The following is a 25,161-nucleotide window of genomic DNA, read 5'->3' on the forward strand; positions in this document are numbered from 1 at the left end:
TAGAAATAAGCCGTCAAAGTTGCCCATTTCAAACGTTTGAAAAATAAGTCATTTTAAAAAAATCAAAAAAATAAATAGTTTTCGCGGATGTAAATATTATTGTTATATATCATCAAAACTGATATCTTAGCCTATTAAAAAATGAAATGAAAACAAATTTAAAGTCAATGAGGTGCGCCATAGGCTACTTATAATAAAAATGAGACTCTCATAAACTTTAATAAAAAAAACTCTTCTCGCCTCTTGTCGCCGCAGTTTCTTACAGTGCGTCTGAAAGCTCGAAGTATATTGCATCAAAACATGAATTAAAAGTTTGCTATAATTTGATGTTTTCTGAAAAAAAATAATTTTAAAATTGTCATATTTTTAGCAGGTCTTTATATTTTTTTTACTCTTTCAACAAATTTGATTATCTTTGTTACTAAATTTATTTAGTACCTGAAGAGAATTTCAATGAGAAGACGAAATGAGAAGAGAAAGAAATTTTTTTTTTTTTGTCAAGCAAATATTTATATCGGAAACATTTGATCATTTTTCCCCAAAACACCCTAAATATGATTTCTTATAAGTTTAAATCATTTCTTTTGTAAAAAATATAATCTAGAATCAATTTGAAACTAAAAAATAATTTTGGCCAAAAATCGCAATTTTCCGACTATTGTGCAGAGGGCAGAATCGACCAAAAAACAGAACTTTTTGTTGACGCTGTTTTAAGGGGTAAAAAGTGACTTTTCTTATGTAAAAAAATCATGAGAAATCGATTGGTGATGGTCTCAATGCGCGGAAACGACGGCAAGTAGCCCATTTTGCCCCATTCACCTATATTTTCTAATAGTTTTGAAATAGTCATGTACAAACTTTCTCTAATTTGAGCTTTTTTTTTCCTTCATGGACTCATCACTGCGACCAGTATAGTTTGATCTATTGTGATATCGCCCGGGTGTTTGCTGTATAACCCGCACTGCATTTATTTTGGCTATAGTTGCTATTGAGTGAGCGATATGCTTATTGAATTTTATGCGTGCTTGTGTGTAATTTTGAGTACCCTTCCTTCAATGCATTTTCTCTACTTTACCCACCTCGTTCCACATGACAGCACTGTCCCCAATTATAGCCATCCCTGGAACAGCTAGCTAACCAGTGCATTGAACTATAAGGGTCTCATTTTTGCACTGTCAATAGGCCATATCGGGATAACATAGAATTCAGCACGAAGGAAGGGTGGTGAGGGGCCTGGGAATAAACCCATGCTAAAGTCACTTTGCCATCGAATGGCCTGATTCTACTAAGATTCGAACCCATGACCATTCGCTTGTCAAAGCAGACTCGGTAACCTTGCGGCTACAGAGCCCCCCTAATTTGAGATTCTATGATAATCAAAGAAGAAAAATGTTAGGAAAAAGGTATATGAACAATTTTATTTTAATGCAACATAATCTAGAAGTTCGTTTTACCCCATTTTACTCCACGTTTTTGTACTGCAGGTAAAATACCAATTCGATACTTTTACCAGAGATTTTCCAGCAGGCCTGCCTGTTGGGCAGGTTGGAAAAGTCAGAAGTTCAAGCGACGATCAAGTTTTTTACTAAAATATCGCGTAAGGGTATATTTTACCTTATTTTACCCTTCAACTAAGCCATCAATAACGTGTATTGCCGACATGAAGGTAGACCTGACGACGAGAAGGAAGCATTCTATGCGCAACTGGAGGCAATGTACAACAGCTGCTTACCACGGGACATCCAGATCGCAAGGAAGCTAACCGGTGATCGGGTCCCATAGCCTGCACACCGATACGAACGATAACGGCCAGCGATGCATCAACTTTGCAGCTTCCCGAGGCTTGGTGCTCAGAAGCACTTTCTTTCCTTTCGGAGATATCCACAAAACCACCTGGATGGAGATCACCTGATTAACGAACCTTGAACGAAATCGACGATATTCTCATCAAGGGCCGGTTTTTCTCTAGCATCACCAACATACGCTCCCTACGGGGTGCAAATATCCACTCGAACCATTACCTAGTAGCAGTATACGTGCGCTCAAAGCTTTCGACGGTTTATAGGGGAACTGTGGGTAAAATGAACAGGGGGGGGGGCTAAAATGAACAGGCAGCCAAATTCCCAGTAAACCGATTAAAATCTGTTCCAGATCAATAGGTATCTTCTCCTAGAAGTATTTCAAGCTGTTTGAGACAATATGTGGTGATCATAAGCTTTCCAATGTGAAAAAAATGGAAAAAGTAAAATATATTTGCAGAAATCTGACGCTGATGGTAATTTCCACTATTAGTAAATAAGCTATTTTAGCGAAACAACTTAAATTTCGACTATTGGTATCATTCAGTGTTGTTTGCTTATCACTATCCTATGGATCTGTCGAAAATTCCAAATATTTTTATCAACTGTTTGTTTATAATAAACACTTGAAAATAATTGGTGTTTTGGGGGTAAAATGAACACCTCACTATGGGGGCAAAATGAACAGTGTGTATCATGATGTTTTACTTTCCATTTATTAGCAGCTACGAAATAATTATAATTCAAGCAACAAAAATGATCGAGTCTCTCGAAAAATAACGGAAAATGACGGAGTGCTGGAAAATCCTGCGAGCTAAAAGTTAAGCATTGTATGAACGTGGCGAAGATACATTATGTTAACTTTGTGGAATCCCATTTTAATTCCAACAGCCCTGTTGAATACCTACAGCTTATGTAGAACAATGATAATGTAAAATATTGCGACATTTGCCCCTATTAAGACTACCCCGATTTACACGATTATCACAGTCGAATCTCGCACACGATTTCGCTCAAAGAAAATGAAGTGAAAAAGAAGGGGAAGAAGGAAAAAGAAATCAAACTCATTAGCAGATCAAACTAAAAGCCACTCTAGTGTCAGATTAACAGTGCAAAATGCGGTACGTTGCATTAAATGATTATCACAGTTGTCTAAACAGTCATAAAAGGTGCAATAATGTTTAATTTATCCAAACTGCATGTTAACTTTAGTTTTCTATGACATGTTCATTTTACCCACATGAAAAAAATCAGCGTCGAATGTGACGCTTTCGAAAAAAAGGAATTTTTCATGATAAACAGTCCTTTTTTAAACATCTTTATATATTGCTACGTGGAATATGGATCCAGCTTTCAATTCATATAGTGCGATCAGCATTTGGTTGGTTCCTGGAGGAGAAACTGGCGAAATTGCTAAGGGTGTTCATTTTCCCCCCAGTTCCCCTACCTCGCGACAAATCAAAAAAATCAAGGGAAGATATATATCATGAACATAATATCTGATACCAATTTAATAATCCAAACTTGTAGATTGGTAAACGGAGCTGTTACGTTTAGTTGCAACGGATTTGTGCAAAATGAGCGTACCAAACAACTTCTAACAGACGAAAATTCAGCCAGCTTCATCACTATCAGAGGCCTCCAGGATCTATTTCGATTAACTATCCATGTCTATCCGGTTGGGCAAACAGCTAGCTCCTCCCTTTGCTCCCTCTACTTTGCAAAACATTATAGAAACAGAAAGGCAAAACAGCGGCAAGCTCAGAAACCAAGTTAAATCAATTCAACGTTTGTGTCGAATCAAACGAGTAATCGGCGCTTAAAAGCAGCTAAGCGAAACAAACGCATCACTACAAAGTTTAAAAATGACATAAAAGTTCTGAAAAAATCCAAGCTGGACTCTGAGAAGCAAACAGGTAAATAGGTTGCAGCTAATCCCGTAATATATGATTCACTGAAAAATGCTATTCGACGTCCAAAGGCTCGTCGTTATTGCTCACAAACGATGAAATTCGCTGCAGGAATTTATCCAAATGGCCCACGCACGTACCGCTATATTAGAAACTCTAAGAAAATAGTACTGCCACATAAAAGTGCCGTATTCAGCTACAACAAAACTATACGGCTGCAACCAGGGCTGAACAAAGCCATCATTATTCGTAAAAGAAATAGATTTTGACATAGGACTACGTTTTACGGCAAGGTTTGGAATAGGATGTCATTCCAAAAAACCGAAAAATGCGATAATGACAGAAGTTCCTTGTCCCAACAAATCGCAAATTTTTTACGGCAAGATGATTTAACCTAGGCGAATTTGATATCTGTGTTGGAGAAGTGTGCTACAGCTGCAGTGTTCGGTTATAATATGATGTTGTGTGGATACGCATACAAATATTTTTACTGAACGACCTCGAAAACAAACATTTTTGTGACATGTTATCCAAGACTTTTTTATTTGCTGAAGTTAATCAATCATAACTTTATTTGCAATTATTTTATATTATTTTAGAACAAATTGAAAAAAAAGATAAGAAAAATTTAACTTTACTCAACAGAATTGCCGAAAACATTTAAGGTGCTGTCTGTCAAGATGTTGTCAGAAATTTGGAAATTAAGTAAACTTTTTTTAAATTAGGTGATTTAAAACGGCTCACTATTAGTTTAAATTTTTTTAAATATAATAAAAGCATAATAGTTTGAAGTAAAATAATTAGTCAGAGAGAAAAATAGCTGAATTCACAAAGCTTGTTTGTGAATTTGTATTTCGACATATGCAACGGACGTGTTTGAGGTCAACAGAAAGGGTTTTCAGGTAAAAATCGCGCTTTTTGCTGTTCCCAGCTCCTATTCCACCATTTTTGTCACCCTACTGTGCATGAAAAGCATAACAAAAGTTACAGCTTAAATTTACACCTCATATTCCCCGTTGGATGCAGATTGAGGTTGGCTTCTATAATTACTTTCTGTTGACCTGTCAGTGTCACGTGGCTAGACGTTAAGCTTAGACACGAAATCCCACGGATAATGTATTCTGGATAGCACTTATTGTTGGAGTCGTCACGCAAAAATAATTTCCCATGCCAAAACATGCCAGCCTATGCAAATGGATGCTTGCCACCTCCGACGGTTCGAATGCGAATATTGATCAGTTTTAAAACGAATCAATATTCCTGGTACAACATCTTCGCTTCGTTTGGTTGGATGTCTCCCTTGTCTAGGTTACGTAAGGTGTAATGTGAGCTCTTGGGCTGATTTCTTTTCGTTTCGGGCAAAGTCTGTTCCGAATTGGGTGCCCTGAAATCGAACCCGCAGCTGCCAACCAGCTGCCTTTGTTCGGGTTTAAATGATGTTAATATTGTCTCTAACTCTGTATTTTCTCGTCCAAAGTTGTTTGACACCACCTTCGTCTCGTTTGCCTTTTAGTACTTTAACTACACCTTAATAAAAGAAGGTTGAACAAATAAAATTCGATATTGCGATAGAGTGTGTACACTAAATACGTACTTTTTTACAGTGTACGAGTTACTAAACGAGATGTACGAATAATTGAAATTAGCTAATGTCATGGATGTAGGAGAATAATATCAGCGTCGGACCGTTGTCTAGGCTTGGACTTATAATGCTTTCTGTTTTTCGCCACCAGCCAAACAACTTTATAGTGACGGGATTCATGCATTTTTTCTAATCTTTGTTTTAAAATTGACATCAAACTACGAAATTTGACTTTTAATAGCCATTTCATTCCAAAACGCTTTACACAGCTGGGTTTTCCTTATAATACATTATATGACCAGTAGCCGTCTTGCACGTGAAAAAGGAACTCGACAACAATTTGTGCGTTTTAACAACCATCCTCGGGAATGAACTAATGATATTTAGATCAGAAGCCAGGCTGCAATTAGCCAAGGATATAGCGCCTTATTTCAATGGTTGCTCAAAACTACAGTTGTAAGATCAGGAACTAAAAATCACACGACCCTGCGTCTCCTAGCTTGGCTACTCAATTGGATTAATACAAATCAAGTATTTTGTGGTTTCGTCACTAAACGAGAATGACATTAGATGGGGCTCATACGTAAATGTATAGGGTTGCTAGGGTAGAAAAGAGTAGAGGAGAGGATCCGGGAGTTTGATGTTGTTGATATTTTTCCTACTGCAAACAGCTTCAGCGAGGGCCACAGTAAATGTCAAAAATTTGTCGTGTGAAATATTTCATTGGAGTATTTCCAGTTATGACCACGTGAAGCTGCTAGGAAGGGGCTTGGAATGGCTAGAGCTATCTTAGGCGCTTCTTCCTAGTTGGCCTCCCCATTTCATACCCTTGCTTGAAATTGGACATGTGATAGCGCTTGAAATTGAGCTTCAAGCCTTACTTTAAATTCAACTAGAAATTGTACATGAAGAGTGTAAAATGGGGAGAACTTAGAAGGAGGGTCAAATCTGACTCTCTCTCAAGCCCCTAACTAGCGCCTCTTCGCAGATCTAAGTCCGATGACCATATCTAGAAATGTTTACTGGAGAAACTAAACTAGGAACTACGAACTTGAACACCTGTTTCGCAAGTAACAGGCGGCACAAACAGCGTCTGTCTTAGTGCAAGCGGCTGAATTTGAAATACCGAATCCCGTTAGCTATACTTAAGACTGCAGACTCATTCGCGGGATGTAGATTTCGCGACCCCGGTAGAGCAGTGTACCGAAACTCTCATATACCAAGAACGAAAATGGAACAATCGGTATAAGAAACGACAATTTATGGATAACACGATTGGAAACTCGATACCTAGTATGCCCCAACTCTTCATGAACCGGCATGAGCAGGCTTGCTTCCTCGACAGCTACACCGAATTGGAATGAAGATCGCTGCTATTCAGGAAATTCGGTGGCTAAATCTATACCTATAAAAAAGGATTTCTGTCTGTCTGTCTGCCTGTCTGTCCGTATGTTCCTTTTAGAATCGAAAACTACTGAACCGATCGGCGTGAAAATTTGTTTTAGGGGTTTTTGGGGCTACGGAAGGTTCTCTCGATGGCAAAAGACCCCTCCCCCCACTAAGAGCGGGGTCTCCCATACAAATCTATGCCTATAAAAATGGATTTCTGTCTGCTCTATGTTCCTTATAGAATCGAAAATTATTGAACCGAATGAAGTGAAAATTTGCATGTAGGGGTTTTTGGTGCCAGGGAAGGTTCTTATGATGGTTAGAGATCCCTCCCCCCGCTAAGAGGGGGGCTCCCATACAAATCTATGCCTATAAAAATGGATTTCCATCTGTCTGCCCGAATGTTCCTTATAGAATCGAAAACTACTGAACCGATCGGCGTGAAAATTTGCATATAGGGGTTTTTGGGGCCAGGGAAAATTCTTATGATGGTTAGAGACCCCTCCTCCCACTAACACAGGGGGCTCCCATACAAAGGAAGCACAAATTTCTACATAACTCGAGAATTAATCAAGCAAATGGAGCAAAACTTTACATGTGAGTGTTTTTGGAGACAAGAATTCTTTCTATGGTGAACTAAGACCCCTCCCCGCTTTAGGAGGGGGGCCTCCAATACAAATGAAATACAAATTTCCTCATAACTCGAAAACTAATTTATTCAAATGGAGCCTTATTTGGCATGTGGGTGTTTTTGGAGGCATGAATTTTTTCTATGATGAATTAGGACCCCTTACCTTTTTAGGAGGGGGCTCCCAAACAAATGAAATACAAATTTCCTCATAACTCCAGAACTAATCAAGCAAATGGAACCAAATTTGACATGTGGGTGTTTTTGGAGACAAGAATGTTTTCTATGGTGAATTGAAACCTCTCCCCGCTTCAGGAGGGGGGGGGGGGGCTCCTGTACAAATGAAATACAACTTTCCTCATAACTCGAGAACTAATAAATCAAATGGAACCATATTTGGCATGTGGGTGTTTTTGGTGGCATGAACTTTTTCTATGATGAATTAGGACCCCTCCCTTTTTAGGAGGGGGGTCCCATACAAATGAAATACAAATTTCCTCATAACTCGAAAAGTAATCAAGCAAATGGAACCAAATTGGGCATGTGGGGAGTTTTGGAGGCAGGAATTTTTTTAGTGATTGTTTGAGACCCCTCACCCCTGCAGTAGGGGGATAAGGACTCTCATACAAATAAAACAGAAATTTTTGCGTAACTCAAAAACTAATCGAACTCGAGAATTTTTAGAAACTATCAATAGTGACATTACATAATTCAGCTCGAGTCGTCCATAGGCCGCGAGTGTTACCGGCGACCTGCCGTCGGAAGCGCCGGCCACTGCGGGGGCAGCCTCCCGTAGAGAACACCTCTATCTAGGTTTATTTCTTTTCTTAGATCCACTGACCTCTATTACTTTCCTTCAATTGGGTCACCCCTGCGAAATGGTACTTTATACGTGAAATGGTACATCCCGCGTAAGGTCCGTGAAATGGTAAATCCCGCGTAAGGTTTTTCTGCGAAATTCTATATTCCGCGTTATGGTCAACCGAGAATTGGTGTTCCGCAAAATGGTATTCGGCGAAATGGTTTGTAATGATGGCGAATATTTAAATGCTATCCGCTCTATTTTATCAGGCTAAGTAATGGGGGAGTTGTTTTCTACTTTACTGTGAGGAAAATTTGTATATTAAAACACCCATGAACTACCCAGAAACTTTCAAAACTCAAGATTGTGACAAAGGTCATCCGAGATTAACGATTTATGTACAACACAGTTTAATTTGTGGCAATACGAAGTTTGTCGGGTCAGATAGTTCCGGATAAAGGGATTTCCGTGGATTATATCTATGGCACACGAAAACACATCTGTCGAATGTGTTGAAAACACATCTAGAAGCATCCAAATGGAGACAATGGAGTCATAGACGTACGGGCTTTTCGGAGACCTAATGTCGACACTGACCACTATCTCCTCGTGTGTGAAATTCGTGCAAGATTGTCGAACGCGGCGACGAAGGCTCGCACTAAGAGGACGCTACGTTTAAACAACCAGCGGTTGACGCCATTTAGCGCACTGCTACGCTATCTAAACTTGATCAACGAATCGCAGCTGGAATAAAGGGAAGAAGATATAAGTGGGTTGTGGAGGAACCTCCACGGTGCCATTGAAACAACTGCGAGAGAGGCGGTAGACGACGCGTGGAACACAGCGTAACAGCTGGTTTGTTGCCGAATGCCAGATAGTAACAGATGGGAAGAACGATCAGTTCAGGAGTCGAATGCTCACTGTGGATACATGTCTAAAAACCGCGAGTACGAGGAACTCATGTTCGTCGGTGCAGAGGAGCGAATCGCTAGTAACGACACACGGAGCTTATACAAAATGGTGAGGAGCAGGAATTTTCCCATACCTGTGATGTGCAATGATAGTGCCGACAATCTGCTTACTGACAAAATGACGGTAGCAGCCAGGCGGAAGAAGCGCTTCCAGACAGATAAGTATTGTGAGCTGTGGAGCAACCAAGACAAGATGAATTTAAGAAGGCAATCAGTGAGTTGTAAAATACTAAGGCTGCTGAAGGACGTTATCCCGGTTGAATTTCTAAAAGCGGGGAGTAAGCGGCTGTACGAAGTAATCCACCGGACCGTTATCAAGTTCTGGGCGTAAGAACAAATGCTGGGGGAGTGGTTGGATATGGCCTCATTTGCCCTATTATTAAAAAAGGACATCGACTCAAATATCTTGTTCCGTGAACTGAAACCATTAGTGGACTCCTCTGTCGACGAGTATAAGTCGAGTTTTCGTGAGGGTCGCTTCACGACGGATCAAATGTTTACCCTGTACAATTTTCAGATTCATCATTCGTTTGTGGACTTTAAGGTGGCGTATGATTCAGTTAAACGGAATGAGCTGTGGCATATAATGCTAGGATATGGTTTTCCGATGAAACTAGTTAAGTTAATTTGTGCGACGCTGGATAAGTCAAAATCATGTGTCAGAATAACGGGTAATACATTGGTCGCTTTCGTGACATTGGATGGGCTGAAGCAACAGGGGTGTGAAATTGTCAAAATTTTGCGGACTAAACATTCATGGATGGCGACAACTTTGAACCAGCCAGTATATCGAAAATAACAGTTAATAATAGTTAAATTATAACTGGAAGGCTGTGTTTAACTGCTTTCTAATTAGTTTCAGCTGTTTTATTATGAATCAACCTTTAAGTAAGTACCAGAACCAAAAGTACCAAAACCAATGAGTGGGACATGGACAATGTATAGTTTGACAGCCACACCATCCCTCTGTGAAGCAAGAATTGCACTCTCTAACCTAATTTTTTTAACGGTAGTTTTGTACAATCGTCGGAGGGAACTGTAGAAGAAAACAATAAAACAAAGATGTTGATAGTACCCAAACAGAACGAGACAAGTCGTGAAGGGGAAAAAGTGAAAAATTAAGTAATATAGGGTCATTAAAGCAACGCTTAAGAAATTGTGTACCGTTCCTCTTTACCCAAGCTCCCGATTTTCTTAATAATATGGCAATAACAGTTTTAGTAGTTATGGTTATATTTTCTTCAGAACATTTTAAAACATTTTATTGTGAATAACTTTGCTGAAGACAGTAATGCGATATACCTTATACTTTCTATTTCTAGTTAAGTTTAGAAAACTTTTAAGTTACTATTTCAACAAATCAAAAGCAACAACTAAACGTCAAGAAACAATTTTAAAAGCAAGTTGAACCCCAGGTACTACAATTATCCGGCAATGTCGAAGTCAAGATGACAAACTAATTCAGCCTTCCAGTAGTATCCTCAGACGATGCTTACGTGAGACGACATCCCGCAGTTTACTCCACATTACTCATTACTCATGGGCCGCTGCGTTTCGAACCGATAGCCAACAACCGTCTCAAACGTCAAGCTTGTTTGATGGTTACAAGAGGCGGAGGGGCGGAGGAGCAGCAAAACAAACATTATTACGACACTCACGTGGCGCAGCGTGTGACTTACTGACCTAGCGTCCGTATGCAGTGTGCGACGTCGTCGCCGTCGTCGTGGTCGCGTCGAGAGAATCCATGAGAAGGCGAAACGTGATGACGTTGTTGGCTGACTGGCGTGCACCCGCGAGAATTCTAACAGCCACAGCCCCGTGCTATCCTCTTTAGTAGTCAGCCGGGTTGTTGGCTTAGTTCTCCGGTTGCAATCCCGGCCGACACAATTGGCGGTGACTGCTCGATCAGTCTACGGTTACCGGTCGTGGAGTTAAGTTCTTCGTCGACAGTCTAGTCGTCTTGTGGAGTATCGTTACCGAATTGGAAAACTGCGCTACAATAAACGGTTTTCCGGTGCTTATTCGCCCCGCCCGTTAGGGCACATGAGTTTACATGTGAATATTGCTATCAGCACTTCATAAGAAAACTAAATTAAGTGTTGGATGTATTTTTGCTGTGATCGAAACAAATGAAAATAGTTTACTGCCAGGTGCAATTCAGTATACACATAAGTATGTCAGACAAAGTGCATTTGCGGTGATTTATCTGGTGCATGTGGGCTTTAGCTGGCCAAGAAATAAAATAATCAAATTCGTTCTGAATGTGTGCTACAATTCAAACTACGCAATACTGAGTGAAAACAACGAGTGAAACTAAATCAGCATACATCAACAATTTGGAAATTCAAATCAGCTCAAAAAGCTCCTGGTCACGGAGAAAACGGATCAGCAAAGGAAACAACGAGTGACGACCGAGCGAAACCAAACCCGGGTGCGACCAATTTTAAGGATTATATCAAAATCTTGGTTAAGTGTATCGAGTAGAGCAAAATTGATCGGTTAAGCGTAATGATTTCTGGCGGAATGAGTCTGGATCCAGCTGAGTCGACTCACACCACAAAGGTGTCCGAGTCAGAATATTCCACCAGTGGCAACAGTCGTTCGCAGTGGAGGTGAGCAGACAGAAGTGGGATTTTTACATAACCGAACAGTGAATTTCATGCATCACCGAGATATATGCTTGCTTAAATGAATGATTGACCCAACTGTGGGATGGTTGCGTAACAAACGGTGATTTAGTCACTCAAATGACAGCCTTGGAACATTGTGGAACGATTAGGCTCTTTTGATGGCCTTTTTGAAAAAATGCGTTTCGTAGCATGCGTAATGAAAACGCCAGAAGAATATTTCCACTGATAAATAATCTCAAAAATGACCGAAACGTGTGAGAATCAGTTACATAAGTGCAGAAATTTACTGTTATTAACTCCATTCCCACGAAGTTAACAAAATAAAGAAATATGTCAGCAAAATGAGATTTCAACATTTTTGTTTTTCAAATAAGTTTCAGTTTTTGAAATTTTATTTGTTTTTTAAATAACCTTTTTCTGAAATAATTACTTCAAATGTCACTCTTGTTACTCCAAGTGAAAAAAAAACTTTGACTTTAACAAGTTTTCTATTTAATTCACTTTTGTAGGACTTGTCGTTTGTCAGTTATATGCTGATTATGCAAAAAACTCATAAAATGGAAAATGACAATGCGACGATCAGGACTATGGAGAACTTCGTTACTAGAAAAAATACGTAAAATCTTTTGTTGATGTTATGCTTATGACGTATGTACTGCCATACGTCGTTAGAAAGATGCATGTAACTTCGTAAATCTATGACAGATTAGCGTGAAATTACCGTGACCGCTCCTAATTCTGCGCATTTTTTTTTATATAAGTATTTTTTAACATTGTGCATAACTATGATCAGCGTTATTTTTTTATAAGTGTCTATTGAATATTACGCCATTATACACAAACGGGCCATAATATTTGAGAGCGAAATAATTTAACTTGAAACTGAAAGTATTTTATATTGCAGAATACATCATCGTTAGCACCAACGCTTTATTGTCCTTCTAGAAAATTAACAAATTTATGATCGAAATTCTTTGCAATGATCAAATTACCCAGCATAACTAGAAAGAATAATTAGTTTTAGTCATGTTTTAGACAAAAAGAGTGATTGCAAGTATTGCTTTCCTTAGAAAAATGCGATGCAATAATGCGCAGACTTAGGCACAGACTTTTTATTCATGTTCCAAATTCTGCGCAGTAATGTATCCTACCAAGAAAGCGCGAAAGAATACGAAACCACACCCAAATGGCTGAGGTGTAGAGGCATGAAAATTCAAGTAGAATCTTTAACTTGCATTGATTTGAATCCTGATGTGCTGTGTCTCGGGGTCCGAACCCACGAGCGCCAATTCATGAAACCATGTCTTCTATTTTTTTTAATGTCCAACCTCATGGGGTTGTTAGAGAGTGGGGAAGTGGTTTCTATATGAAAACAAACTTTTTAGTATTAGTCTAAAGTGTAATGTTCAGTATGCAGAAAACCCGAATCAATTCGCCCTTCACGTTATCGAGAATAAAATATTTAAAATGAGGCCACACAAGAACAACACAAGAAGGCCGGATCATGGATTTAATTATGGTAATGGCTAATGCCGGATTTTTTGCTGTGCTTTCAGCGTATAAAAACATAAACAGCATGGCAGGAGAATTTATTTTCACTTTTTGGGTGCACAGAATTAAGAGCAAACATGCGCAGAATTAGGAACATGGGCAAGAAAGTGCGCAGAATTAGGCACCGTGGATAGGTTTACATAACGAAAAATATACTCAATTGTTGGTCGACTTATAATTCCCATATTTTTTACCAGATATTATAGACCGTAGCACTACACGTTGCTGCTATCCACGTTGATAATTTAAATCTAGAATACTTAGAATAGCGCAAGAATCATAAAAATCTCTTAACTGCGCCGAATATGGCACGTTCACGGTATGTGAATATTCGAATACATGTAGGGGGACCCGGGGCAAGATCAGCACCCGTGGCAAGATGGGCACCCCTCCATTTCACAGCTGCGAAAAAGCTTTTCGTTAAAAAACTCCCACAAACTATTGAATTGTGCCGAAACAAAGTAATATTATAGCGTTGAACATAAAATATCACGGGCTTGTTGGAAAAATTCCATGAAATAAATTATCGTTCTGACAGCCCTGATTTCTTATAACATTTTGCCATCGGAAAATAAGCATTTTAAACAAATAAAAGATGCTTATTTATAAATTACAGATCTTTTACGATTGAACATGTACTTTGCCAATTGAATCGTTTAAAAATATTTTCTAGTGATTCTTTTAAATTTTATAACATTTCAAAAATATGTCGGTTTGCAGGGGTAAAATAAGCACCCACGGTGTTCAAAATACCGTAATTAAAAAATAAAATAGGCCATTTAAACGGAGAATGCCAGTTGGTTTGTATTGCCATCTTACACCCAATATAATATAACCAATATAACCAATTTTTGAACAAATCGATCGACGAATTCTTGAGTTACGCCTTTTTGAAGTTTTAATGGGCAGATTGCTCATATAAAGTAAATAAAAATCTTCAATGACACTTCCAAAATGAACGTAAATCACAGCCGGTAATGATTTTTTATGCAATATGTGCCCATTACCAACCATTTTAGGAGCTTTACGCGGTATTAGGACCAACCGGTAATGTTCCGGGTTAAGTTATCGATGTGGGAAATAGCCAGTATTGAACGTGAACAAATACTTATCGTGCGACACCTCAAATTACGCCAGAATTTAAAAACTAGATCACTGAAAGTTAGATCAACTACCTAGCGCCAAGTTGATTATATCTGGACAAGTTGCGGGGACTTCCGGGAACACCCAGACAAGTGGCCAATTTCGTCCATGAACAAAAACCTATCGTGCGATAACCTAAATGACACTAGAGTTCAATAACTAGATCAATGGAAGCCAAATCTGCTATCTAGATTTGGTCATATCTGGATATATTTGGGGGGCCGATTTCAAGGCTAATATTAAGTGCAATTTTCAATTCGTTTTAAGTCCAATTTAATTTTGAATGTCATGTCCCATTTTAAGTCCACTTTCAATTGTATACTCCAATTTCTAGTCCAATTCAAAGTACAGCTTTAAGCAATTTCAGGGCCAATACAAACCCAATATCCAGTGTAATTTATAGTGCAATTATTGACTTTTTTTCATGTACATTGTACATGTATCATTGATCTATTGTGATAAATTTTTCACTTATTTCAAGTCCCATTTCAAGTACAGAACGTACGGTAAAAAATTGCATGATGCCAAACATTACTAATGATCCGTAAACGTCGATTGGCACCATCGAATTTTACCGAACGTTCGGCTGCTCAGAGTTCGGTAAAAAAATTTAAGTGTGCATACTAGCTTTTATTACAAATACAAGTGCTAAATTAAGTGCTTTAAGCGCTGCTTGACTGTCAGAAAAAATGTATATGTTAGCATATCTATAATTTCTAACCAGGCAGACACGTGTGCAAATATTTAATCTATATATCAATCAATCAATAGTGGACTTGATCATTCAAGGCCTCTATGTGAAAGCCGGAAACCTAGTTGGCAGAAGATGTTGGGCTCAAAGCTCGGTTAAAATAACCTACTGGCATTGTTTTTTTTAACCCAACATAGTTGTACCACAGAGAACAGACATCCAAGCGAAAGGTCCCCACTTGGTTAAAACTTATGTCAAATTAGTTGGGAAACTATGGTGATGGTGTCGCTAAAGGCGCATAAAATTTTACACTAAACTCACAATAGCTAGCTTCTGGCGCTAGCATAACGCATATAGTCCATATATACTAGCGCCAGAGGAGCCAAAGGTTGTCAGTGTGCAAATCAAAAAAATCATTTAGTTGGGAAACGATAGTGGTGGTGTCGTTAGCATATTAGGTGATTTTAATTTAAAATTTTATCCAAAAATTCCCGAAAATTTTGTTCCTGAATGGATGTCTGTTCTCTGTGGTTGTGCGTGACGGAAGCGTGTAGACCAGAGCTGCCATAAATACAGATATTTGTGCATGCATAAATTTGGGACCCTACCGTTTTCTCCGGAGTATTTAATTTTCTCGATCTAATCTTTTAAATAACATACATAGTTTATGGACTACTTTAAAATTCAAGAACATTAGTAGAGCCAGAAACCACAGCAACTGAAATAATTGATGGGTCCCAAATTTATGCATGCACAAATATCTGTATTTGTGGCAGCTCTGGTGTAGACCCAAAATGCGTTAGCTCTAGAAATACTCAGAGGTGAGAGATACGCGGAAGCAGCCATCTTGGGAGCCAATCGAGCAGCGAGAATTGTCAAAAGGGAGCCAATCTAACACGCATATTGTTTGCTTAAATGTTTGATTAACAAGTATTGAAATAGTTATGAAATCTACTTAAACTATTGTCACGCACCTTGAATATTATACCGTGGACCCCCGTTCGTTTGACCGTTTTTAATCTGAACACTTTTTAATTTGAACCCCGTTGGTTTGCACGACGTGCAAATTAAAAATGGTTCAAATGTCATTCTCAATATGACATCATTTGCTTATGCAGACAATGCATAAACACGATTTGTTTGTACTAATCTAGCAGGCTTAATCTGTTTCACTTTGCGTTTTCCCAACGATTATGATAGAAATCCGGTCGGATAATGAAATATTCGCTGCTTGCAACTGCCAACTGATTCAAACCACCAAAACAATAACAAAGAGTAGGGCAGCCAGTTCACACAAGCTCCAGTATATTTAGGATTACCAGTTGTTCAAATTAAAAACTAACCCCGTTAGTTTGCATGAGGTATCGTTCAAACGAACGGGGGTCCACTGTACTCGGACACAGTGTGTATAAAGCTTTGCAATGCATTTTACACTGATTAAGTTGAAAGATATATCGCTCTATTGTGCAAAATTCATGTGAATAAAACTGAAGCGGATCATATGTTGAAAACAATCAAGTCACACTGCTACAGCATTTTGCTCCGCAGCAAGTGCTGGCAGTTTTTGTACACTGATGCCAAATCGTTGGCTTTAGTTTCCGCGTATCTCTTAGTGTGAGTATTCCTAGTTAGCTCAAACTCCAGCGCTCTCCAGCGAACCGATGTTATCGTGAATTATTCAATAGAGGTTTTCATTTTAGAATTTCGTTATTTTTTGCGACCATAACTCATAAGAACGAAAAGTACCATCATCGTGAAATCACTAGCACTAAAAGATTATGAATTAATGGGGACATAAACGACCAAAAATTTTCGAAAAAGTAATTTATTTTTATTTTACGTCTCGATTCTACAGACTTTTTCACCTTTATTGATACTATTTTTGAAACGATCCGACCACGCGAAGCGTATGAAAAACGACCATATACATGAGTATTCTAGCACCGACGAACCGACGTGACATCCCATACATTTTCCTTAAAAAAACTTTTGAATCAAAATATTTTCCTTCGTTTTTGTCTTTTTTTCGTAGATTTTTGCATAGAAAATAATAACGTATATCTTATAAGCAAGAATAGATTCGGTTTTCACGTTTAAACTTTAAATAAAAATGCTTAAACCCAAGTTTTTTTGCTCGATTGCTTCAGTGGCCGAACACCGGAAGGACAAAAACTTTATAAAATATTTGTAATGGCCTAATCAATGTATTGGAACATATCTATTTTGTTTTTTTGGTAGAAGTTTGGTCAAGACTTTTTTGACGTTTAAGCAAAAACACAATCAGAGAAAAAAGGAAAACAGGCAAAATGTTAATTTTTCAGCCATCTTTTGACGTAGGACTACGTCTTATGGCAAGTTTTCAGATAGGGTGTCATTCCAAAATATCGAAAAATGCGAGCGTCATGAAAAATGATAGGTTTTGAGCGCTAATAGCTCAGCGGTTTTCCGATCGATTTTCAATATTCTTACACCAATCGATTGAAAAATATTCTAAGAATTTGCCCAAATGAAGAAAAGTATGGATTCTTGATGTTAAACTATTGAAAAATTGAAAATAATGAACCTATGTTTTACCAGAATTCTCGCTTCGTGATTGGTTGTTGGAAATGACGTCATCAAAGTGGAAATGCGTTTTCACGTTTCGGCTTATAATTTTCAATTTTCGATAGATTTCCAAGATATTTAAACCAGTTGATCGAAAAATCGATTTGGAAAATATTGAAAATATAGAAAACTATTGATTTTCAATGCCCGTCATTGGAAAATTGAATTATTATCATTTTTTTGCCTTCCCACGTCAGTGCTTCTCTAGCACGGATGACAAAAATATATACGATATAAGCTATAGGTTAAGCTTCCTTATGATTGTATTTAATTTACTATCTATAGAATCCGATCGAAAATTGTTGAGCTGTTGCTGCTTCCCCGGATAAGGCAACGAAGACATCCAAATTCACCAAGCGAGACGCCAACAAACCGAAGAATCCATCGACTCATCCGCCAGTGAACGATATGGTTTTGGCTGCTATGCCTTTTACTGCGCATCGTCAGTCGGTCAGCGGCTTTCGTTGGCGACACATCGGACAGGCAGCTTTCGAGTCTTACCCGTGGCATAATTTTAAAGGTTGTATTTGAAACATTGTTTGCCTTACGGTGCACATCGTTATCAGTTGGTCACGTTCATCGGCTGCTGAGGAAAGGAAAGTATGCTGAGCGTGTCGGAGCTGGAGCACTCGTCTCGCTGCCGTGATGGAATATATGGCTGCTTAAGTGCTGGAATTGGCAGGAAATATGCTGCTCGCGACAACAAAACGACCAGAATTATGCCACGTCACTTGTAGTTGGCCACCTGGACTGGTATTTCATCGTGACTCATGGCCCTACGCCAACGGCTTCGTCGATCGCATAGCTGCTGAGGCTTTCCGGCTAGTCCGTTGCAACAAGCCGTGCCTGGTTAGCGGTTATCGGTACTTCGATTTACCGAAAAGAGAATTACGTTAGGTGCGTTAGTGCAAGTTTATTGCAAGCTAGAATTATGATAATCAAACAATCGGTCCTTTTAAAGATCACACAACGATTGAAGAGTTTATTATATTTTCTTGCCCAGTTAATACCATAATAACACAGGCAACGAGGGAAAAGTTGAACTTTTCGCCGTTGCGGACGACCAACAAATGGCGGGAATAAGTTTTCTGGTCACGGACGACATTTTCTGCCACTTCCAAACGTTTGCAGCTTGTAAATGCTTTTTTATCAGTGTTCTTCTATTGTAAACTGCAGAAAAGTTTTGCGCAAATTTTTCAGCTTTTTGAAAACTCGCGCGTACCGTCTACCGATTACTAGATGATAAGCACTATTCAACGTAGAAACAGATCATGAAAATTTATTTACTGTTTGGTTTAGTGTGACTTCGATTCATTGTAATAAAATAGATTCAATCAATTCATGGAAATAACTCCGAAATCTGTTGAAGATTGAACGTATACAATGTTACTACTTTGATAAACGTTGCATATGTAGGTTATATACCGTGACCGCCCCTAATTCTGCGCAGCTCCTAATTCTGCGCATTTTTCTTTATATAGGGTAAGGAACGAGTTAAGCAGTGTTACCTATTTTAATCAGTTGAACATAAATGATCCGAAAATGCACTTTTTTATTCATATTTTCAAAATCTTTTGATAGGATCATCTTCACAAATCACTTAACCATACATTTGATTCACACAAACACAATTTACTGGGTTTCCGACAAGAAATATGATGAATTAAAAATTGTTGTCCAAAAACGTACATTTTTCAACTGCTCTTCAGCAATCGCCACCTCGCTACTAACGAATTCATCAAATTTTCAGCACTGATTACAACCACTCTGAAAGTCAAGCACTCAATTGTCCCATACCATATTATTCACTCTCTTTTTTTCTATTATCTAAGGCTTTGTCACTAGCCAAAAGTTTTATTATTTTCTAACAAAACTGAAAACAAATTCTGAATTGACGGAACCTGTTCACCACTAGCAGCAGCTGCGGCACAACTGATGAACTATCGTGTTGCCAAGACACTGTTTCGGTTCTGGAAATAAGAATTTTAAGTTTGAAATTACCTGAAACCTCCTATGGTGAAAACGTGGTTCAATACTTTCAAGAGAAATGTATGTTCATAATTAATTTTTCTTTATTAAAAACAACACAAAAGACAGCTTTTTCAATAATTTTCGAAGATTTTCTCAGTGATTTAATAAAACAACGATGTGTTTCAATGTTATTTGCTTTAACAACACTGTTCTGATCGTTTGTACTCGGATCGTTTATACTGCTATACGTTTACCTCTTTTGTTCTCCCACCATCCTTATGAACAGCGAGTGAGACGTCAAACTCGCAGTTTCCCATAAGAACACCAGAGAATAAAAGAGACGACGAATACCGTTTGCCGAACGGTGCGGTGAGTGTATGCCCCGATAAACAATTTAGACAGATGGCATTTTACGCATCTATGCCGATACGCTATGCCGATTACGCATCAGATGCCGATTAGTAGGTCGCGGATAGGAACGCGAACTTACTGAATAGGGGGAATAGGGGGGACGTAAAAAAATTCAGATTTCAGGATTGCTTAAAATAGCACCTTGCGGATGAAAATGGGTTCGGTGTGTTCAAAATTAGTTCCGCCGCTCCAACTTTTAAAGCGAAAAATCAAAAGCTTAGCTCAACAATAGTGTCTTCCAATGGTAACAGCTTGAAGAACTAAAGATAGCAAGAAGATTGGTATGCTGATATCCCCCACTTAGTCAACCCATCGCTTGTAATAAGGTAAAACAATCAGTGACCCGCTTAGACTGCTTAAAACTAGTTCTTTACCCTAAATATTTTTTAACATTGTGCATAACTATGATCATTGCGTTATTTTTTAATAAATGTCTGGTGAATATTACGCCGTTATTCACCAATGGACCATAATATTTGAGAGCGAAATAATTTAACGTGAATCTGAAAGTATTTTATATGGCAGAAAACATTGTCGTTAGCACCAACGCTAAGATTGTCCTGCTAGAAAATTAACAAATTTATGATCGAAATTCTTTGCAATGATCAAATTACCCAGCATAGAAAGAATAATTAGTTTTAGTCATGTTTGAGACAAAAAGAGTGATTGCATGCATTGCTTTCCTTAGAAAAATGCGATGCAATAATGCGCAGATTTAGGCACAGATTTTTTATTCATGTCCCAAATTCTGCGCAGTAATGTATCCTACCAAGAAAGCGCGAAAGAATACGAAACCACACCCAAATGGCTGAGGTATAGAGACATGAAAATTCAAGTAGAATCTTTAACTTGCATTGATTTGAATCCTGATGTGCTGTGTCTCGGGGTCCGAACCCACGAGCGCCAATTCATGAAACCATGTCTTCTATTTTTTTTAATGTCCAACCTCATGGGGCCGACAGAGAGCGGGCCAGTGGTTTCTATATGAAAACACAATTTTTAGTATTAGTCTAAAGTGTAATGTTCAGTATGCAGAAAACCCGAATCAATTCTCCCTCCTTTATTCACGAGAATAAAATATTTAAAATGAAGCAATCAAAATGATAACAATATTCCTTTGCCACCCGGACAGCACAAGAAGGCCGGGGCATGAATTCAATTATGGTAATGGCTAATGCCGCATTTTTTGGTGTGCTTTCAGCGTATAAAGACGTAACCAGCATGGCAGGAGTATTTATTTTCACTTTTTGGGTGCGCAGAATTAGGAGCAAACATGCGCAGAATTAGGAACATGGGCAAGAAAGTGCGCAGAATTAGGCACCGTGGATAAGTTTACAAAACGCAAAATATACTCAATTGTTGGTCGACTTATAATTCCCATATTTTTTACCAGATATTATAGACCGTAGTACTACACGTTGAGGCTATCCCCGTTGTTAATTTAAATCTAGAATACTTAGAATAGCGGAAGAATCATAAAAATGTCTTAACTGCGCAGAATATGGTACGTTCACGGTAGTATAATCAATATATATAGAATGCCAGTGTCACTGGTGTTTCATGGATATTTTGGTGGCAAACATGTTGCTGGTTCGTGTCTTGGATACGGGAACTACATTGTCAAATTGCCCAATAGAAAATTTTCCTGCCGACGAAATACCCCAAAACGACCAAATCGGGTGATTTATCCTATACGTGATTTACGGAAAAGCAGAAGGATTTTTTATTGGGTTGCCTTTTTAGTTTGACAATCAGATTCCCATTTCGAATCGATCACTCACACATATGCGCATACAGTGTAAATACGTAATTTTCAAATGTGTGATGTTTACCACAAGCACTGCAGCGACACTGGCATTCTATATATATTGATTCTACTTTCACGGTACATGAAGAATCGTATTATTACATACATGGATACATCCTACTATCGCTACAACGAGACTTATGTAGTCCTACGTCACCTATGCGGTCGTGTTCTGTATACAACCCCTCAGATTTTTTTTCCATTTTTCTTAAACTGTGTGTCATTTACAAAAATTATAAAAAAAAATCAAACTTCTATAGCTTTCTTCTTACTTCTAGCAGCATAGAGCCTTGCTGTTCTTGCTGTATCAAGAATTCTTCTCCACCGTACTTGGCCCTGGGCTGCTCGTCGCCAATCGGCTTTAATTTGGTCAACTCATCTAGCACGTTGGGTCCCTCTACAGAGACTATAGATTACAGAGACGACAGGGCACTCAAAAACCGCTAAATTTTGAATCCAAACGGAGAGTACCATCACAAATAAAGGTAACTCTTCGCTTTGATTCAAAATTTAGCGGATTTTGAGTACCTTGTCGCCTCTGTAATCTATAGTCTCTGCAGGTCCCTCCATTCCTGGCGCCGGTGGGGTTACTAAAGTGCACAGTCGTGCAGCATCCTTGTGAGGTGGCCGGCCCACCGTAATCTCCCAACTTTCGCCAGATGTACGATGGGAATCTTTACAAGTAATGCCTGCAGCGCGTATGTCTTCCATAAGCAAGGTTACAGTATCATGCTCATAGAAGACTACCAGTCTGATTAGCCAGAGATCCCAGTTATACGAACTAATCAAGCACTTCCAGTACATCGGTCAATAGTCACTGTCTAATCCTCCTAGCCTCCGTTATTAGTGTGGCGTAGATTTCCTTCGCCGTCCAAAGGTTTCTAGTAATAATGTCGAGATCGTCTGCGAAGGCTAGGAGTTAACTACTTTGATGCCCGTTAACCGGTTTACACCTTCAATAGCTATGTTGAATAACATACGAGTACAGTAGAGTCTATCTACTTGCCGTAACCCTCTGCCCAATTCGAAAGTACTCGAAAGTGCCCCCGCACGCACGTAGCATATCACTCACTCCAGGGTAGCCTTTACCAGCCGTGTCAGCTTGTTCGGAAAACCGTTTCTCGTAAAAGATTACCACCCGCCTGATTATTTAGGAGCTTAGATGGATTTTCTTGAAAAATTTCAAGAGACTCCGCAACATTTAGCTTCTAAGTATTGTCGACAGGGCGGAGAAAATCGATGTTTTCAGAAGTAATGGGATGTTCTTCCACGAAAATGTGCTCGGCTTCTTTGGATTTGAATATTTGATCATACCTAGCTAACCTAATAAGCATTAATATAAGCAATAAATCAATCGTTTAGTAGAATTTCTGGCATTTTATACTGCACGTTGCAGTATATCAGCTTTTTACCTGTACAGCTGCTGTAAATTAGCATCCACAATTCTATCCAAGTTATTCTTGTTGATAATCAGCATTGAAAGCACTAGAGGGTTAGCAGTATAGCTGCAGCATATTTTGCCAGTATAGTTTTTAAGCAGCATTTGAAGTGCCTTAAATGCTTATTGGCTAGCATTTAAATTGCATTGGCAATGCTTATCGGTTATCTGGGTAAGATTTTGACATAGGATTACGTCTTTGTTTACTATACTGGGACTGGGTAGCACTTTCTGTAAACGAAAATAGAAGTGTAACATTTAAATGAAAGATTTTAAATACTAATAATTACTAAAGTACAGAGCGAAATTGAACAATTCATATGTCGTTGGATAGATAAAATAACCAGCAATTTCATGGGAGGATAAGATAGCAATTTTAAGGAGGGCGTAAGTAGGGGGCTCCTATACAAATGAAACACAAATTTCCTCAAAACTCGAGAACTAATCAAGTAAGGGGAACCAAATTTGGCATATGGGGGGTTTTGGAGGTAAGAATTTCTTCTATGGTGTGCTGAAACCTCTTCTCCTTCTAAGAGGGGGGCTCCCATACGAATAAATTTCAAATTTCCTCATAACTCTAGAACTAATCAAGCAAATGGAAGCTAATCTGGCATGGGGGTGGGGTTTAGAAGGCAGGATTTTTTTCTATGGTGTACTGAGACCCATCCGTCTTTTAACAGAGGGGCTCCTATACAAACGAAACACAAATTTCCTCATAACTCAAGAACTATTTAAGCAAATGGAACCAAAATTTGATATGTGGAAATTTTTAGAGGCATGAATATATTTTATGATGTCATACAAATAAAACAGAAATTTTTGCGTATGTGCCATATTTTCTACTCTATAACAAGCGGTTAGCTGAGAAAGTAAACTAGTTAAACCTTCGCGAAGCAAAAGACAGTGAGTCAACGCCGCTAACTTACGTGCTGTCGTATCCCAAAACAAAACACATCTTTCGTTCACGAAAGTAGCACACAGAATGTCGTATCTGACCTTTCTGACGTTACTCGACCTTACGGGATATGTGGCGCACACGCTAAAGAATTATATACCGTCATCCGGGGATACTTGCACCACCGGGGTTACTTGCAACATCTTTGCGCATCGCACTTTTGACAGCTCTAATGCATTTGTTTGTTCACATAATCATTTGTGGTCAATTCCGTTATAAAGAAGGGACGCTTACCTATTGTTTAGTTAAGTATAATCCATTATATCATTTGCTTGCTTTGCTTGTTTTTATACGATTGGAAAGTAATTTCATTATCAGAGTAGGAAAAATTGATGTGTAAAGTTGCGCCTGTTCATTGACATGAAATTATTTTTTATCGTTTGATTCCTGTACACAATCAGTGCATCATATAAGCTAACAAATAGCAGCTTTGAGCTTTGTTTATAATTTGAACTTGGAGAAGAAACGATGAATTCGTGTTGTTACTTCCAATATGGCACGGCTTACAGCACTTGTAAAATAGATAATTATCGTAATAGACAGTATGTACAAAGTATGTTTGCATCTGTACGATGTTAATTTGTCTACTGCCATCTCCAGAAAAATTGAAACTGTGAAAAATTCCACGTGCCTTGAAACGGAAATTTGGAGTTCGCTGAAATGCTGCATTTTCACCGAATATCTTTAAAATGGCGATAGACAAAATTGGGAAACAAAACATGCCTCCAATATTCCTTATTTTACTACAAATATACTCAAAATATCTAAAAATAGTCATTCGCGGTTTGAAATCAAAGTTAAAATCATAAGAAATGCAAAATCAGAAAAGTGTTGCAAGTAACCCCGTTTACTGGGTAACTTGCAACACCCCTATTTTCG

At 38.5% G+C, this 25,161-nt stretch overlaps 1 protein-coding gene across 1 annotated transcript in view; it reads left to right on the forward strand.

The window, feature by feature from the left end:
- The window catches only part of LOC128739584 (uncharacterized), a 78,035-nt gene that overhangs the window by 47,519 nt on the left and 5,355 nt on the right, over positions 1–25,161 (forward strand). The window contains exon 9 of the mRNA XM_053835080.1: positions 11,566–11,693. Within this exon, the coding sequence (XP_053691055.1) occupies positions 11,566–11,693 (128 nt within the window). The remainder of the gene's footprint in view (positions 1–11,565; positions 11,694–25,161) is intronic.

This window comes from Sabethes cyaneus, chromosome 3, assembly GCF_943734655.1.
Source record: "Sabethes cyaneus chromosome 3, idSabCyanKW18_F2, whole genome shotgun sequence".
Classification (NCBI taxonomy): domain Eukaryota; kingdom Metazoa; phylum Arthropoda; class Insecta; order Diptera; family Culicidae; genus Sabethes; species Sabethes cyaneus.